The sequence below is a fragment of the Lepidochelys olivacea genome (genome assembly GCF_965140295.1).
Source record: "Lepidochelys olivacea isolate rLepOli2 genome assembly, chromosome: 3".
Taxonomy (NCBI): domain Eukaryota; kingdom Metazoa; phylum Chordata; order Testudines; family Cheloniidae; genus Lepidochelys; species Lepidochelys olivacea.
In genome coordinates this window covers 51,911,470-51,929,508 of record NC_140413.1, presented here as the reverse complement: position 1 = coordinate 51,929,508, position 18,039 = coordinate 51,911,470, and the positions used below count along the sequence as shown (strand labels likewise).

The window sequence follows — 18,039 nt, the reverse complement described above, 5'->3', positions numbered from 1 at the left end:
TCCCAAGTCTACAACTGAACCTTCCAAAAGAACCCAGTAGCTTAACCACACCATTCTCAGAGTTCCACCCTTCTTAGTTCTCTAGTTGTTACTTTAATCTTCCAGGGACACATGATAGTTGCAACAAATAAGACACAGACTTTGCAGGGGGATTCTGAAACTAACAACTCTTTACTTTAGATAACACAAGATGTAAACAGATGGGTGGAAAATAAGAAACACCTGTATATCATTCCCTACTTCAGTTTCCTCACCACTCTTGCTCTGGTATTTGTCAGTGTCCATTCAAGGTCTCCAGATCATGGGATCCCCTCTCTGACTCCTACAGGTTACTACAGCTTCATCTGGTGTGACTATCAAAATGTTTCCCCTCGCTCAGAAAGCATGCCCCTTTGTGTGTTTTCATGCTCTCAGTACCTTTGTTTGTAAAAGTCACTCCTAACACCTGGATTCTTGTTCCCATTTTGGGGATTTTCCTCTCTTCCAACTCCTGTCTCTGCTCAGGAACCCTCCTTAGCATGCCCATTGTCTTGCAAGAGTACAGTCATTAAATGTTAATGACTTTTGTTTGTTCTGTAGCTTCTTCCAGACAGGGTCTGTGAAACATGACCAGGGTCCTTGTCAGTCCATGGCTGATGGACTACAAATTGAGAGTTAGAGTTATACATAGAGGTTATAATATCAAAGAAAATGTGTAAGTTATACATATACAGGTTCCCCCAAACTGTTCACAGAAAGTTCCATGTATGCTACTGTGTACACATGTAATTCCCTGAGGACAACAGTTTTTTTGGCTTTTCATCAGGTCTTTCATTTATCATACTTCTGCTATCTCTCTAGGTAAGTGCACCTACCACATTAGGGCACATTAGGGCTCATAGTGGACTCAGCAAGGTGCTTGCAAACTGAAGTGCCAAAAGCAACGGAGGTGCTCAATAATTCTTCACTGATGTGCAAAGCAGTGGAGACCCCAAGCAGGAAGAAATCCACTGCTCTGTTGGGTCTCCTGGAAGTTAGCTCCATGGGTGTCTGCAATGGAACACAGAAGGGAAAGTGGCTATGTTCTCCACAAACAGATGTGTAGCCAGTGGATTCCTCTGCTGTGTAAATCGATATGGCCCACATAAAGTTTAGAGAGGCTGCATCCACTATTTTGCATCAGCAGATGTAGGAACAGGGTTAACCATGTGTATATGTGTGTGTAACATCTGGTTTGGCACGTTATGGGAACAGGACCATTAAAATTAATGATAAAACTACTACCAGAGGAAGTAGGATTGAGCCATCCTGTGAATAGGAAGAAATATTTCAGTCTGTGTGTATACAAATTGCAAGCAATTCAGAACATATTACCAGACCTGGTAGCTCTAATGCAGTACTTAGTCTGCTGAATATGATATATAAAACTACATAACTGAGGTAATTTAGCAGAAACTCTCTCTTGGGCAGTGGTGCTCAAACTTTTCCTGTCACATCCCCACTCTCCAGTAATGGAATCTGTCTGTGCCCCCCTTCAGAGCAGGGCTGGGTGGTACTCCCTCCTCTCCCCAAATGGTGGCTGTCGTAGGCCCTGCCGCATTTCCCTCAAACATTCCTCCATGCCCCCTAGGGGGCCGCGCCCCACATTTGGGGACCACAGCTCCAGGGGAATTAGAAATGTTGCCTTATATATTTGTGATACTGTATTTGTTTCTGCTAAGAGCATTAGTATTTCATAATCAATTATTCATCATGTTTTAAAGCTACATCCTCACTGTCTGCTCTGTAAAACATCTTAGGTATATAATAAAAGAATCAGTATGATATTGTGTAGTTCTCCATCTTTTACGCCCCTTCTTTCCCACCAAATTTTGAAGTTGCAGTGTGCTAGCAGCAAACTGATCATTTTTCTGAGTTTATTTTTTCCCCTCAAAGACCAGTTTAGGTTTTGAAGCCCCAGGTTGCAAACAAAATCATATTTTAAAAATGCTCTTCTCTGTGCTTTTGGCAAAAGTGGAAAAACATGCATGAAATTATTTTGTTAAAAAATGATCATCTGGTCATAATAGCATAGTAGCTAAGGGGCTCTATTCGCAGGCCACTTTTTTCCCTAACGAGATATCAAAAGTTGTGTAAAACATGGACTGATAAATAAAACCCATTGATTTCTTAAATTGTGTTACATCATTTGTTTGATCTTTGTATCAGAAATCTGATCAAATCCAAGAGGAAAGGGTCTCCTGTAGTTAGTCACCTCTTCAATGATAATTTCCTGAGAAGACCAGCTCTGGATATTCTGAACAGGGTTCTGACTGCCATCCTTTGTTGGCGGGCAACAGCATGTGCCATTTGTTCTTTTCTATTGATCAGATAAATATTTTTATTTGGAAATTGAGAAGGTTGGTTTAAGGTCAGAAGGATAGTTCAGTTTGTCCTCCTAAAAGACAGCAAGGTTGTGTGTGTGTGTGTGTGTGTGTGTGTGTATTTTAAGTCACCTCTAAGTAATGTCTCACATCTTTGAAATGTGGAAAAGAAACTTTTTAAAGCATTGTACTGAAGAGCTGCATCTGATCATTTACATGTGCTGTTGATTTAAAATTTGGATCCCAGGCTTCACTGATTTGCACCACCAGAGGCAGCACTAAAGACCATTATGGTAACAATACATTACAGCAAGATGCATAGTTCCAGGCTTGGTACCACTTTACAAAGTAGCTTGCCTAAAATAAAAATGATTCTGTTTTGTAATTTAAATGAATGAATTATATTCACAACACAAGAGACAAATTAAGTTTAGCATTATAATATATTTTGTAACATGTATTGGACACATTCTTATTTAGAGAATGCAAATTCCTTTGCAACTGATAACATTAATTTATAATAATGTTGTTGATGTTTAAATATATTAATTCAGTTTAAACAACAGATAGGTTGTGTCCATTCCTTTCCCCATTCCTTTAGAAAATATTAAATAATTTTTAAATTTTCTAGGGTAGTAGAGATAAAACACTGTATCGATACTTCGTTCTAAATTTAGATGTCCCATAGGACCATAGTTATTTGTGATTGTAATTGTTAGTTTGGAGTATTGAAACATTTGTACAAAGTATTCAAATGGATTACATTATCCTTCAAAGTAAATGCTCACACATATGGTAGTATATGAGACACAAGAACTCAAGGTACCATAAAATAGCAAAAAAAGAACCATGCAAGCAAATTAACTGGGTAATCCTTTACCTTTGAGATTCAGTGATTTCCTTTCTATGTCCTATTTGTGCATATTCCAATAAAATTAAGCATTGTTTTGGTCACAGGTAGTGCTGTTGGTGTTTATCTAATGTTCCTCGTAGGAGAAATAGTTTACATACAGTATTTTAATTAAAACGTTCTGATGTATTTTAAAGAGAAAGCAGAATGGGATTTGAACTCTCCTGATTATAAGAGAAGTTTGGGCATAATGTTGTGCTGCTCTATTTTCATAATTTTCTCAGAGAACATTTGTCTTGAGTGAATAAAAAAGCCTTATTATCATGAACTCTGATTCAGACTCGTACAGTGCTGACTTCATAAATTATACATATATTGTAGCACAGATGCATGGAAATTACACCTGGAATAAAATAAAATAGAGCTGCCTGTAACTTTCAACTTCTATTTTTAAATGTAAACACCACTTTTTAGACTTGAGTTAAAATGGTATCTGAAATTTACAATAAAATTTGCCAGTCTGGAGATATATATATATATATATTTATGAAATCAGCTAAAGTACTTAAAAAAAATAGAGCAGGAACAAAGTTGACTTTGTTTCTCTCTCTCTCTCATTTTATATATATATCTGTCAAATAATATATAAGGTTAAAACCCCCCAAATTGTCTTTTATCTTATCACCTTCTCCCCCTGATGTTTAAAGGCTGAATTTATTTACTCTAGAGAGAGAACTCAACAGCTGAGTGACATCTTGGGATTTCATCATACAGTGGCCCCACTGACATTTTGTAATGAAACCTATGTGTTTCTGTGTTGTGTAGAATAATTAATAAAGTAATGTACGTGCAGTATGCACTCTACCTTGATTTGCTTTTATGATGACTATTGTTGTGGTGGAATTTGAGCCTAAATACAGTGTTATATGTACAACTCTCAACCTCAATTAGTATAGAAATGATTGCAGAACATCTTCATCAGGTGGGTAAGGCTGAAGGGAGCAAGGTTTGGATAACTCACTCCATTTTCATTTTTTATGTATATCCTTTACAGCTGACTCCAGTGTTTAAAATACCAGTTATCCTCACAAACTAAAAAAGATACCTGTAAAAATACCATAAATTCAAGTGAAACCATTACATACAATAATTTTACTGGTTTTAGAAAATTCACTTTGGTTGCATTCCACATACTTTATATTTGACTGCATCCCAAAAATACAATCTACCTCAGCATGTTGTGGTTACATCTTTTAGTTATTTCAAGTGTTATACATTTGTACTTTCTTTTTCTATGTACTACTTTTCAGCACAGTCTAATTTCCCTAGCCCATTGACATAGGCTGCTAGTCTGTAACAGAACTCAGTCTCACAAATGTCAAACATAATGAATAAAGGAAAATCACAAAAGAGAAAGTTGGCCACAGACAGTCCTATGGGTCCCAGTCTCACAGGCTCTGCATGTTCTTCCAATTCATCAACCAAACCTGAGATAAAAAGACAAGCTGCCACCTCTTCTGTTGCTGTTCAATGTCATTGGGGTATCATGTATCAAAAGAAAAACTCCTGAAGAACGACATACTGTCAGTGTCTGCTGGCTACCTGATATAACCAATCACACTATTGAACAATAATATTGAACTGTGAAGGCAAGCCACACTTTTCAGGCTTTTCACCTTTCTTTTTTTCACTAGCAAACTGCAGGGAAATAATAGAAAAGGCCGCAAACGACAATATTCAGATCTTCATCCAGGTTTCTTTCACCCTAAAATTCAAGAGTATTTGGATCTGGGGCCAGTTCCAGATCATTCCAAAAATCTGTATAACTCTCAGTATTTCTGATGCTACTTTAATGAAGTTGTTTGTTATAGGACTCGTGTAAAAGCAATGCGTTGTCATGGGGATTTTAGACCCTGTGCTCTGGCAGCACAACTCCTTTAAGCAGTTTTGATGGCACATGTCACACACATGTGAATGAAGCAGTTGGTATGTACTAAACCCCCCTAACGTGCCAGACAACAGCTCCTTCAGCATCATGTAAGGAATCTGATAGTGCTCATAGTCTGATAGGATAAAGTCAAAAGAGCATGGATGGCTTCGAGGTTAAGGCATTGAACTTGGACACAGGAGATCTGGGTTAATTTTCCAACTCAGTCATTGCTCTTCCTATGTGACCTTAAGAAGTCACTTAGCCCTCAGTTCAGCCAAATCCTTAAGCACATATTTCATGTAAGTACCTAGATAGCTAAAGTTAGATCAAGACCAAATGTTCATTCACCAGAAGAAGCAGGACATAAACACTAAGAGATTTGTTTCTATATTATCTTTATTAAAGAGAAATCTGTGTCACAGACTTCTGGGGGGAAAAATGACAAGAAGTAACCCCCATGCATTTTCTATAGCCTTGCATTGTGAAATGCATCGGGTAATATATTGCTTCGCCTGCCCACTCAGTATTGGTGGTGCAGACTGCATAGTTAGTGAAATAAGAAGCAAGTCTTATTTATATAATAATTTATAAATATGTCATTTTCATGAACTTCATTACTAATTTCAGTACCATTTAGGATGGAAGACACCTGCTATAAACATGTAATTTAAAGGTCTAGTATACATGTACAGATAGGATCTGAGTGGTCATGATCAAAAGGTTGAGGCGAGGAGTGGAAAAGGACATTGCGAGTGTTTCACTCTTCTCCATTTTTCACTGCCTCCTTAGAATTCCTGAGAATGAGAAAGTTATTGTAGCCTGAAAGAGATTGTGGATGGGTAAATCCTTACTCCATCCTTAACACAACATGCAGACTTGAGTTAATCTCTGAAATTACCCCTCTTCCTGGTGTCTGGCTTTATTTGAAACTCAGAATCAATATTTCTGAGTATAAATTTCTTCTCTGATCTTCGATGGCCCTAGAGTTGTCCTCATAGCTCTTTAGTTTCCTCTCCCTAGAGAGCCTCTCCCAACTTCTTTATATTCAGAACTGCTTTTGCCACAAGGAGTCAACAGGATATTAGCAGCTTTATGAAGTGTCTAAGACCTGCCAAGAGGTTGGATTAACAAAAGAATGCTGTTACAAACAAAGAGAAACACCTGTCTTCTGCTGCAAGAAGTAGCACGGCATAAAATTATGATGAGGAAAGTAGGTCACACTGTACCAAATAGGAAATCCACAATGGCTGCAGTGTGAGCTAATGGTTAGATCATGGCATTACAGTCAGCTGACCTGGAGTCCATTCAGACTCTGTCACTAGCTCACTTATGTGACCTTGGTCAAGGGCTTTAACTTTTCAGTACTTGAGTTTATCCACCTATAAAAGGCAGATAATACTGCCTAGTCATCTTTGGGAAGTACTTTGAAATCCTCTATCGTTAAATTATTTTTTTTTAAATCACAGATATTCACTTTTACGCTGATATTGAAATATAATATAGTCTCAGACAAAGCTTTCATCATATTTCTGAAAACAACAGACCTCTGAGTTGTCCATGGTTATTTTCTTAATTATTATAATTCCATTTCTGATATCATAATGGTGCTCTAATGCATTTGTATAGACACCATACAGCTCTGGAGTCATTCTAATGCCAATGGTCATGTGTGTGGAAGTGCTGTTACGATGTGAATCTTTCGCTGTAATGGCATAGTTTGAGCATCGTAATGGAGTCATTACAATATCAACTGAAGTGTACAGGTTCCACGTGTGCAAGTCTCACAACATGTAGCTGCATGAACAGTATAATGATGCAGCTATTACAAATTTAATGAAATGGGAGCACCGTTGTTATGTGAATCTCATATCATAGCGACATGTCAATGATGTTAGTGTGGGAGCAACATGTTAATAAAATCTTATAACTACGACAGCAGGAGGATGTGGGGAGAAAGCAAATATTAAATATGTTGTTATACAATAAAACCTGCACAAAGGACAATCTTTATCAGGCACACACTTGTCTTGATTGGCCCAAATTATTTCTAATTCTGTTCAATACAGTTCTGCTCCATCTTATTACAAGGCCACTGCTAGTCAGCAACTCACTTTTGTTGGTTCCTGCTGCTTGAAACCTGTTTTATGCTAAAATAAATTTAAAGCTAATTAAACACAAACTACTACATTATTTTAGGGTTATGAGATGAAATCTCACAAACAAGAGGATTCTATGTTAAAGTTAGTATGCTAAATATATTTTTTTTAAATTTTGTCAGTTTTGTTGTAGGTGCTGGGCATGCCAAATACAAAATGAAAGGAATATATCAGCATATACATAACTTAACTTTATTTTATTTCAGCTGTTGCCTACTGTAGATCCTTAACTTCCACTTGTTATTTCTGTGCACCATGATAACCTGTAGAAAACCATTCAATATTATAAACAGGATTTCTTTATATCTGTTGACAGACTGCAGGCTTTATCAGGGTCTTAGTTGTAGTGAGAATTACAAAGATCCATTGTGCCTAGGTTTTGTAACATACAGCATATGAATCTCTATAATAAACTGCAGCTGGTGGGGAGAAGTTGAAGAAGCAGCCAAAGCAAGCACTCCTGTACTGAGGGATGTGTGTAAAATGGGGCCCAGCAGAGACACACTCCGAACCATGGAGTACCTGCTGTTTGAAGATACACAAAATGTCCAGAAGTGTAGATGTTATGACACCCCCTGAGAGTTGAATTGTTGTCTAGAAGTGAAAGCAGATGACTTTTAGTCAGGGCTACTGAGTTTGGTTCATACTTTCACTACTCACTCAGTCTGTGTCCTTAGTCAAGTCAATTAATCCATTATGCCTCAAGTTAACAATCTGCAACTTACTATACCTTCCTCAGAGGGGCAAAATGTTAATATTTGTAAAGTGTGTTGAGTTGTTTGTGTGAGAGGTGCTACATAATAATCCGATCCAAAACCCCACTAAGTATGGAAAGAGTGTCATCGGCTTCTTTGGGCTTTGGATCAGGTCCTAATTGCAGAAAGTTCTATTATGGCTACGATAGATGCAACACTTCAGCATTAGTCATTATCAAGACTGCCTTTGTGAGTTTATATCTCCATCTGTATCATTTTAACACAGTTTTGTGTTGAACAAAATTGTAATTTTATGCTACAATTTAAGATGTAGTATATGTTACAGTAAATTGAACTTTCTGGTGAATCATTCTGTATATATTTCCTTTCCTCCTCTTTCATTAGTTTGAAAAAGAATTGTCATGTATTATGACGTGTTTACATGGGTGACTTATTATGCAGATAAGAATCATAATGAACTGCTTTCTTTGAAAAAAGAACAGAAGTATTTGTGGCACATGAGAGATTAACAAATATATTAGAGCATAAGCTTTTGTGGGCTACAGCCCACTTCATCGGATGCATAGAATGGAACATATAGTAAGAAGATATATATACATACAGAGAAGGTGGAAGTTGCCATACAAACTGTAAGAGGCTCTAAGAAAAGGAGTACTTGTGGCACCTTAGAGACTAACCAATTTATTTGAGCATAAGCTTTCGTGAGCTACAGCTCACTTCATTGGATGCATTCAGTGGAAAATACAGTGAGGAGATTTATATACACACAGAACATGAAAAAATGGGTGTTTATCATGCACACTGTAAGGAGAGTGATCACTTAAGATAAGCTATTACCAGCAGGAGTCGGGGGGGGGGGAACGCACATGATGACATATACCACTTTGGCATTTGCTCCAATCCCACAGACAGAGACAAACACCTACAAGATCTCTATCCAGCATTCTTAAACTACACCTGCTGAATTGAAAAAGCAGATTGACAGAGCCAGAAGAGTACCCAGAAGTCACCTACCTCAGGACAGGCCTGACAAAGACAATAACAGAACGCCACTAGCCATTACCTTCAGCCCCCAACTAAAACCTCTCCAGTGCATCATCAAAGATTTACAACCTGTCCTGAAAAATGATCCCTCACTCTCACAGATCTTGGGAGACAGACCAGTCCTTGCTTGCAGACAGCCCCCCAGCCTGAAGCAAATACTCTCCAGCAACCACACAACAAAAACACTAGAACCTATCCTTGCAACAAAGCCTGATGCCAACTCTGTCCACATATTTATTCAAGTGACACCATCATAGGACCTAATCACATTAGCCGCGCCATCAGGGGCTTGTTGACCTGTACATCTACCAATGTGATATATGCCATCATGGGCCAGGAATGCCGCTCTGCCATGTACATTAGCCAAACCGGACAGTCTCTACGCAAAAGATTAAATGGACACAAATCTGACATCAGGAATCATAACATTCAAAAACCTGTAGGACAACACTGGAATAGCTCTAGCCATTCAGTAAAAGATTTAAGGGTGGCAATTTTGCAACAGAAAAGCTTCAAAAACAGACTCTAATGAGAAACTGCCAGCTTGAATTAATATGCAAACTAGATACCATTAATTTGGGTTTGAATAGAGACTGGGAACGACTGGGTCATTACACATATTGAATCTATTTCCTTAAGTTAAGTATCCTCACACCTTCTTGTCAACTGTCTAAATGGGCCATCTTGATTATCATTTCAAAAGTTTTTTTTCTCCTGCTGATAATAGCTCATCTTAACTAATTAGCCTCTCACCATTTGTATGGTAACTTCCAATTTATCTGTATGTATAAGATGTATACATATCTTACTATATGTTCCATTCTCTGCCTCCGATGAAGTGGGCTGTAGCCCACGAAAGCTTATGCTCTAATATATTTGTTAGTCTCTAAGGTGCCACAAATACTCCTGTTCTTTTTGCTGATACAGACTAACATGGCTGCTACTCTGAAACCTGCTTTCTTTGATGCATTTGAATGTTGAAACCAATTAAACATTTTTTTCTCATCTGTTGACTGCTTTAAATAAATGTGATCTCTGCAAATTCACTTGCACGTTAGAATGTGTGCCTTACAGAACTGTTCTTTTTTCTTTTTGAGATATTCCCACACTTCCTGATAAAGCATTTTCAAAGCCTTAAAACAGGCTTAATTTCCCCAAAAGATTTAGCAAGGTACTCATTTCTTGCATCTAAATCTGTCTATCTTCTGCGTTAAAGTATGATTAGACTTGTTGTATTCTCTGTGGGAAACACTGCCTGTTAAAGCTGAGGGATAAGAAATGCTAGGGGGTTACAAGTTCCATTAAGATGGCTTTCACCTGGGTCTTTGTTATCACTGATCCTGACATTCACACTGTGTAGTGGAGATTGCTGATCCATACCCATATCATTTATATTTCAGGATTTGAAGGTGCTTACTGTGAAATTGACAGCAATGAGTGTATCTCCCATCCATGCCAGAACCAAGGTCGCTGTGTAGATGAGGTTAACAGTTACAGGTGAGGATAACTGTTCAAACTACAAAGCCATCAGTTTTAATGCAGGGCCAAGTTATCATTCAATTTGCCATTCTTTTGGTATTTTGTATGTGTATTGTGGTTCTAATATTCGAATTATCTGGTTTGTCATTTTATAGTCAGTTTGTATAAACATTATACTATCTCCAGATTATAACAAAGTTCTTTTTCTGATGATCATAGTGATCCAAACATCATATTGAAAAAAAATCATATTTTTCATCATTATTTATTTTATATTTACATTAAAGTGAAACATTTTGTGCATTCTGTGGACATCTTATTTGCCAGGTGCTCCTGCAGACCTGGTTTTTCTGGGACACAATGTGAAGTGGAGATTAATGAATGTATATCGAGACCCTGCAAAAACAATGGAACCTGCATTGATCTTATAAACAGGTTAGTAACTAGAGCTAAATGAAAAGTATTCACAAACTTTCTTATAAGTAAACTCTAGCCGTTGGCTTTAGAATCATAGAATCATAGAATATCAGAGTTGGAAGGGACCTCAGGAGGTCATCTAGTCCAACCCCATGCTCAAAGCAGGACCAATCGCCAACTAAATCATCCGAGCCAGGGCTTTGTCAAGCCTGGCCTTAAAAACCTCAAAGGAAGGAGATTCCACCACCCCCCTAGGTAACACATTCCAATGCTTCACCACCCTCCTAATGAAAAAGTTTTTCCTAATATCCAACCTAAACCTCCCCCACTGCAACTTGAGACCATTACTCCTTGTTCTGTCATCTGCTACCACTGAGAACAGCCTAGATCCATCCTCTTTGGAACCCCATTTTAGGTAGTTGAAAGCAGCTATCAAATCCCCCCTCATTCTTCTCTTCTGAAGACTAAACATCCCCAGTTCCCTCAGCCTCTCCTCATAATTCATTTGTTCCAGTCCCTCTAATCATTTTTGTTGCCCTCTGCTGGACACTTTCCAATTTTTCCACATCCATCTTGTAGTGTGGGGCCCAAAACTGGACACAGTACTCCAGATGAGGCCTCACCAGTGTTGAATAGAGGGGAAAGATCACATCCCAAAATGTTATTAGCCTTCTTGGCAACAAGTTCACATTGTTGACTCATATCCAGCTTCTCATCCACTGTAACCCCTAGGTCCTTTTCTGCAGAACTGCTGCCTAGCCATTTGGTCCCTAGTCTATAGCAGTGAATGGGATTCTTCCGTCCTAAGTGCAGGACTCTGCACTTGTCCTTAGAATCATAGAATCATAGAATATCAGGGTTGGAAGGGACCCCAGAAGGTCATCTAGTCCAACCCCCTGCTCAAAGCAGGACCAATTCCCAGTTAAATCATCCCAGCCAGGGCTTTGTCAAGCCTGATCTTAAAAACCTCTAAGGAAGGAGATTCTACCACCTCCCTAGGTAACGCATTCCAGTGTTTCACCACCCTCTTAGTGAAAAAGTTTTTCCTAATATCCAATCTAAACCTCCCCCACTGCAACTTGAGACCATTACTCCTCGTTCTGTCATCTGCTACCATTGAGAACAGTGTAGAGCCATCCTCTTTGGAACCCCCTTTCAGGTAGTTGAAAGCAGCTATCAAATCCCCCCTCATTCTTCTCTTCTGCAGGCTAAACAATCCCAGCTCCCTCAGCCTCTCCTCATAACTCATGTGTTCCAGTCCCCTAATCATTTTTGTTGCCTTTCGCTGGACTCTCTCCAATTTATCCACATCCTTCTTGAAGTGTGGGGCCCAAAACTGGACACAGTACTCCAGATGAGGCCTCACCAATGTCGAATAGAGGGGGACGATCACGTCCCTCAATCTGCTCGCTATGCCCCTACTTATACATCCCAAAATGCCATTGGCCTTCTTGGCAACAAGGGCACACTGCTGACTCATATCCAGCTTCTCGTCCACTGTCACCCCTAGGTCCTTTTCTGCAGAACTGCTGCCTAGCCATTCGGTCCCTAGTCTGTAGCTGTGCATTGGGTTCTTCCGTCCTAAGTGCAGGACCCTGCACTTATCCTTATTGAACCTCATCAGATTTCTTTTGGCCCAATCCTCCAATTTGTCTTGGTCCTTCTGTATCCTATCCCTACCCTCCAGCATATCTACCACTCCTCCCAGTTTAGTGTCATCAGCAAACTTGCTGAGGGTGCAGTCCACACCATCCTCCAGATACCAAATCACAGACAGTGAATACTCATAGCAACCAATTCCCACAAAATTAATAGCCTAAGGTTTGTTCACAGAAACTACTTCATGGAATGAATGTGGATATAGAATAGATTGGTAAAAATCACAAGCTGTGTGTAGACAATTTTCAAACAGATATGGGCTAAGTGAATGTATTTATCAAATAAATTATTGATAGTGATTAATTTGGTTAGCTCATTTAATTAGTAACATTTAGGCAAGATTTTATTTGGCCTTGTATTGGTGTCTGGAATCTTCCCTTTCTCCTTCACTCTTTTTGCAACACTAGGGCCTATTGCAGGGAATGGGTATAGGGACTGAAGATTTCTATATTTGGGTTTGTGAAGAAATCTTTCACATGTGTCATATTATCAGGGAGCTTAGCTGGTGGTGATAAAGTTTGAGTGGATATTCTTTTCCTGGAACATACAGCAAGGGCTGTGTTAAGAGGGTGTAAGCATAATCCATTAAATCAACTTTTTTACAACTTCTGGGCCATGGGGGAGAAGGAGAAATTGGCTTTGGTGCAACTTGTCCTTTTTCTTTTTCTTTATTTGTATTTACTGTAGAGTAAAATTACAAATATCAGTCAGTCAGGTACAATGAGTTTATGTTTAGCTACTGTTACAGTGATATCTCTGCATTCTCTGCCTTTAGACAATGAACTTTTCTGGTATAAACCTTCAGTAAAAATAACATTTAATTGAGAAAGAAGAAACAAACTTTATGTGGTTTTTGGATCCAAGACACTGCACGATTAAAAGACACAACAAAATAAACCTAGCCATTATGTTGTTCCTCTTAGCTTCAGCTACATTTATTGCACACAATTTCCCTACTAATTTAAAAACTGTAAATTGTTCTGTTTACTTCAGAGATATGGAAATGAGAGAAGTCTGTTAATTATTTTACATGGTCAGAGAGAAGGGATCACAACTTGGCCCCTAAACATCTGGAAAGATTCACAATTTTTTAACAGATCATATTGTTTGTTTGTGTTGATTTATCTTTTATTTTTTCCCCTTTCCCCAAGGTTCCTCTGTAATTGTGCACCTTGGTACTATGGGCCTCTCTGTGAATTGGATGTAAATGAGTGTGAAACTTTGCCTTGTCTGCATGGAGGCAGCTGCTCCAACAAGCCTGGAGGCTACCAAAGTATCTGTCCCCCTGGATTCACAGGTATAGTCCCTTCCCTGAATAGCAATTGCTGCCACATAGAAACATGTTACCCCCTGAGTTCTGCATTTTAAAACTATTGCATAAGCAATGGCCTCAACTATGTCAGGGAGGAGTGCAGAAAATTACCTGAGTATTGGAGGAGAAATCTATGTTAACTCAAATGGGCCTTTGATCCAAGTCTTGCTAAGTACCTCAAGTCTTTATTTACATTATTTTGATTTATGGGTTCTTTAGTAGTCCAGATATTTAGCTGAAACACATTAGAAAGAAAGTTATATAGTGCAAAAGAAAATCAATATTTTGTGAATTCAGCCAAGAGAAATCACTCGTAGATACAGAGTAAGTTTTGTAGGTAGGTTCAGATACTGTTTTATTAAAAAAGTGTCACTTTTATCAGAGTTTGACTCTGCTTTTTTCAGTAGTAAATCCTGATTTATTTTCGATTATCAAGATTTATGTTCAAATGCTACAAAGTGAATTTCTCCTTTGGATATACAGTGTCAAAGTATTGAGATTTTGACTTCCCTGACCTGTATAGCTGGCATTGCTGCCTCAGTTATTGATCTTGGACTGATATTTGGAATTTATACAGAAGTAATGATCAATTATTTAACAAGCTGTAATGAAATATGTCTAAAATCATTGTGGTAGTCACATGTTCTGCATGTAGCATTAGAAACGGCATGGATGCTTACTATTTTGGTATCATTTAACATGGAGAAATGTGTATATTTGTTTGTGTATAACTTAATATTTTGGTTTCAGAGTAACAGCCGTGTTAGTCTGTATTCGCAAAAAGAAAAGGAGTACTTGTGGCACCTTAGAGACTAACCAATTTATTTGAGCATAAGCTTTCGTGAGCTACAGCTCACTTCATCGGATGCATACTGTGGAAACTGCAGAAGACATTATATACACAGAGACCATGAAACAATACCTCCTCCCACCCCACTCTCCTTCTGGTAATAGCTTATCTGAAGTGTTCATCAAATTGAGCCATTTCCAGCACAAATCCAGGTTTTCTCACCCTCTGCCCCCTCCCCCCCCACACACACAAACTCACTCTCCTGCTGGTAATAGCTCACCCAAAGTGACCACTCTCTTTAAAATATGTATGATAATCAAGGTGGGCCATTTCCAGCACAAATACAGGTTTTCTCACCCCCTCACCCCCCTCCAAAAACCACACACACAAACTCACTCTTCTGCTGGTAATAGCTCATCCAAAGCAACCACTCTCCCTATAATGAAAAGGAGGACTTGTGGCACCTTAGAGACTAACCAATTTATTAGAGCATAAGCTTTCGTGAGCTACAGCTCACTTCCTCAGATGCAAAAAATTCATGCAGTTGATAGATTTCCACTCCATACGGCTAAATGCAGTGCCTTGCATAATGACAGAATGTAGCTCACGAAAGCTTATGCTCTAATAAATTGGTTAGTCTCTAAGGTGCCACAAGTCCTCCTTTTCTTTTTGCGAATACAGACTAACACGGCTGTTACTCTGAAATCTCCCTATAATGTGCATGATAATCAAGGTGGGCCATTTCCAGCACAAATACAGGTTTTCTCACCCCCCACCCCCCTCCAAAAACCACACACACAAACTCACTCTCCTGCTGGTAATAGCTCATCCAAAGCAACCACTCTCCCTATAATGAAAAGGAGGACTTGTGGCACCTTAGAGACTAACCAATTTATTAGAGCATAAGCTTTCGTGAGCTACAGCTCACTTCCTCAGATGCAAAAAATTCATGCAGTTGATAGATTTCCACTCCATACGGCTAAATGCAGTGCCTTGCATAATGACAGAATGTAGCTCACGAAAGCTTATGCTCTAATAAATTGGTTAGTCTCTAAGGTGCCACAAGTCCTCCTTTTCTTTTTGCGAATACAGACTAACACGGCTGTTACTCTGAAATCTCCCTATAATGTGCATGATAATCAAGGTGGGCCATTTCCAGCACAAATACAGGTTTTCTCACCCCCTCACCCCCCTCCAAAAACCACACACACAAACTCACTCTCCTGCTGGTAATAGCTCATCCAAAGCAACCACTCTCCCTATAATGTGCATGATAATCAAGGTGGGCCATTTCCAGCACAAATACAGGTTTTCTCACCCCCCACCCCCGTACACACACAAACTCACTCTCCTGCTGTTTTAAATTACTCTATTTTCTGCATATGTTTCACATTATGGGTAGGGTTCTTCCCCACCCAAGCTAAGGTGGACACCACATAACATAGCTGGTGGAGAGTTACCCTTCCCCAGCACCAAGAACAGGTACAATTTGTGTTAGGGCTGGTTGAAAGGTTGTTGCTGAAACTGGTTTTCAATAGAAAATTGGGTTTTGGCAAAACAAAATTATTCATGAAACTTTTCTAATTTCTATAGAAATAGATATTTGATATTTCAAAAAAAACCCCAAAACTGAAATATTTCAGTTTTCCATAGTTCACTTGTGTCAAAATTTTCCACATAAAATGTTTGATTAAAAAAAAAAAAGGTTTTCATCAGAATTTTCTCCTAGAAGAAACCCATTTCCTGAGATATAATGAAGATGTAGAATATTGACTTGGATGAAAGGATCTGAGAACAAAAATGAGTTTTTGACCTGACAAATACGGCCTTTTATTTTAATCTTCAATATGTATGTGTAATTAGTAATTGAGCAGTTCCTGAATGGTAGAGTTGCTGAGCTGTTTAAAAGAACAAGCATAGTCAGAAAACTGGTGTTTGTAGTTATTGTAAACACATTGCTTTTTGTGCATTTGAGTCAATAAAATAATACTGGAGTTTGGATATTTAGAGTACCACACTGGTCATTTTAATTACCTATTTTATAGTAGTATTTTTTTAATTAAGGAAACTATTTCCAAATATACTGAATTATATATCATATTATTTGTGTTAATATAGACTTATATAATATGTAGCTTCCAGTATACAACACCCAGATCATCCTCTCAATCTTATGAAGTGCAATATTGTGATATTAATTTTTGTTCTTCACATATCAAATCAAGTTTTCACAGTGGCTAAAATGTGATGAAGTTTCTGTATAGAATTATCTCAGTCCGTTAGAGGATCTGTCTTGTATCATATTATCAATTCACCTTTAATAGTTTTAGAAGAGAGGGCATCTAAAAAAAAACATCATTGCCTTTGCAGATGGCAAAAGTCTAAAAGTCTTTTAAAGTCTAAAAGCCAACATCTCTGACCCAGCTCCAAGAGAGACAGCTTCATATTTGTATTATTCAATGTATTGTTTTACATTATTCCTGCAAACTCAGCTGAGAATAGAAATTTCCCTCTGGAGAAAACCAAACCAGAGGACGTATCTTTATTGCCTGCACTGTATGGTGCTCAAAAATAACTGCAGACAAAATTGGAAATAGAGCAGTCTAATTTCTAAATATATAGTATCACACATTCTTCCTTCAGCTGAGCACAAGCATGGAGACTCTCAGTTTCATACACACACTTACTTTTATTCATATTAATTGCATTTATTTCATGCAGAAAGTAATATTTGCATTTCAGCACGTTCATCATATTGTTCCTTCCTAATGGATACATTTATGTTATTTCCCAGTGAAAACTTTAAAACTTTAATTTCTAATGTGAGTTGATGTTGTTACTGACTTCTACTTTATATTGCTTGTGACACTTTATGGGCAACACTTCACCAATTGAGTGAATACAAAATGTTCTCATTCATTTGTCTGAAGAAACTGATATTGCAAGAAAGACATTTATTATCAGGCAATGAGCAGAGGGAAAAGCACATTTTCCACCATGCAGTAGGCTAATATTCAGAATTGGAAGCAATTTATTGACAGTTTGAGATCTTTAAAACTTCCATTTTTAGCAACTATAATATAAATATGATGATGCATACCTACTTTCACTACTTTTATTGGTTTTATGTCACCTAATTCATAAAAAAGGAAAACATATTGTTTGTGAGAGCATCAACCTTCACAGTTCTGGATAATGAAAAAGACACTTTAAAAAGTCAACACGTCAGCATTTTAAAGGCTCTGAATCTATAACAATACAAATAGGAAATATATTTAGCTGATTAAAAATCAAATACATTTCCATTAGCCTCTTCAGAGACTGATAATATACATATAAATGGG

General features: G+C 38.1%; 1 protein-coding gene across 1 annotated transcript in view; it reads left to right on the top strand.

Annotated features, from left to right (window-relative positions):
• Window positions 1-18,039, top strand: part of EYS (eyes shut homolog) — a 1,492,075-nt gene that overhangs the window by 619,458 nt on the left and 854,578 nt on the right. The window contains exons 21-23 of the mRNA XM_084624916.1: window positions 10,439-10,535; window positions 10,845-10,952; window positions 13,745-13,890. Coding sequence (XP_084481042.1) covers window positions 10,439-10,535; window positions 10,845-10,952; window positions 13,745-13,890 — 351 coding nt within the window. The remainder of the gene's footprint in view (window positions 1-10,438; window positions 10,536-10,844; window positions 10,953-13,744; window positions 13,891-18,039) is intronic.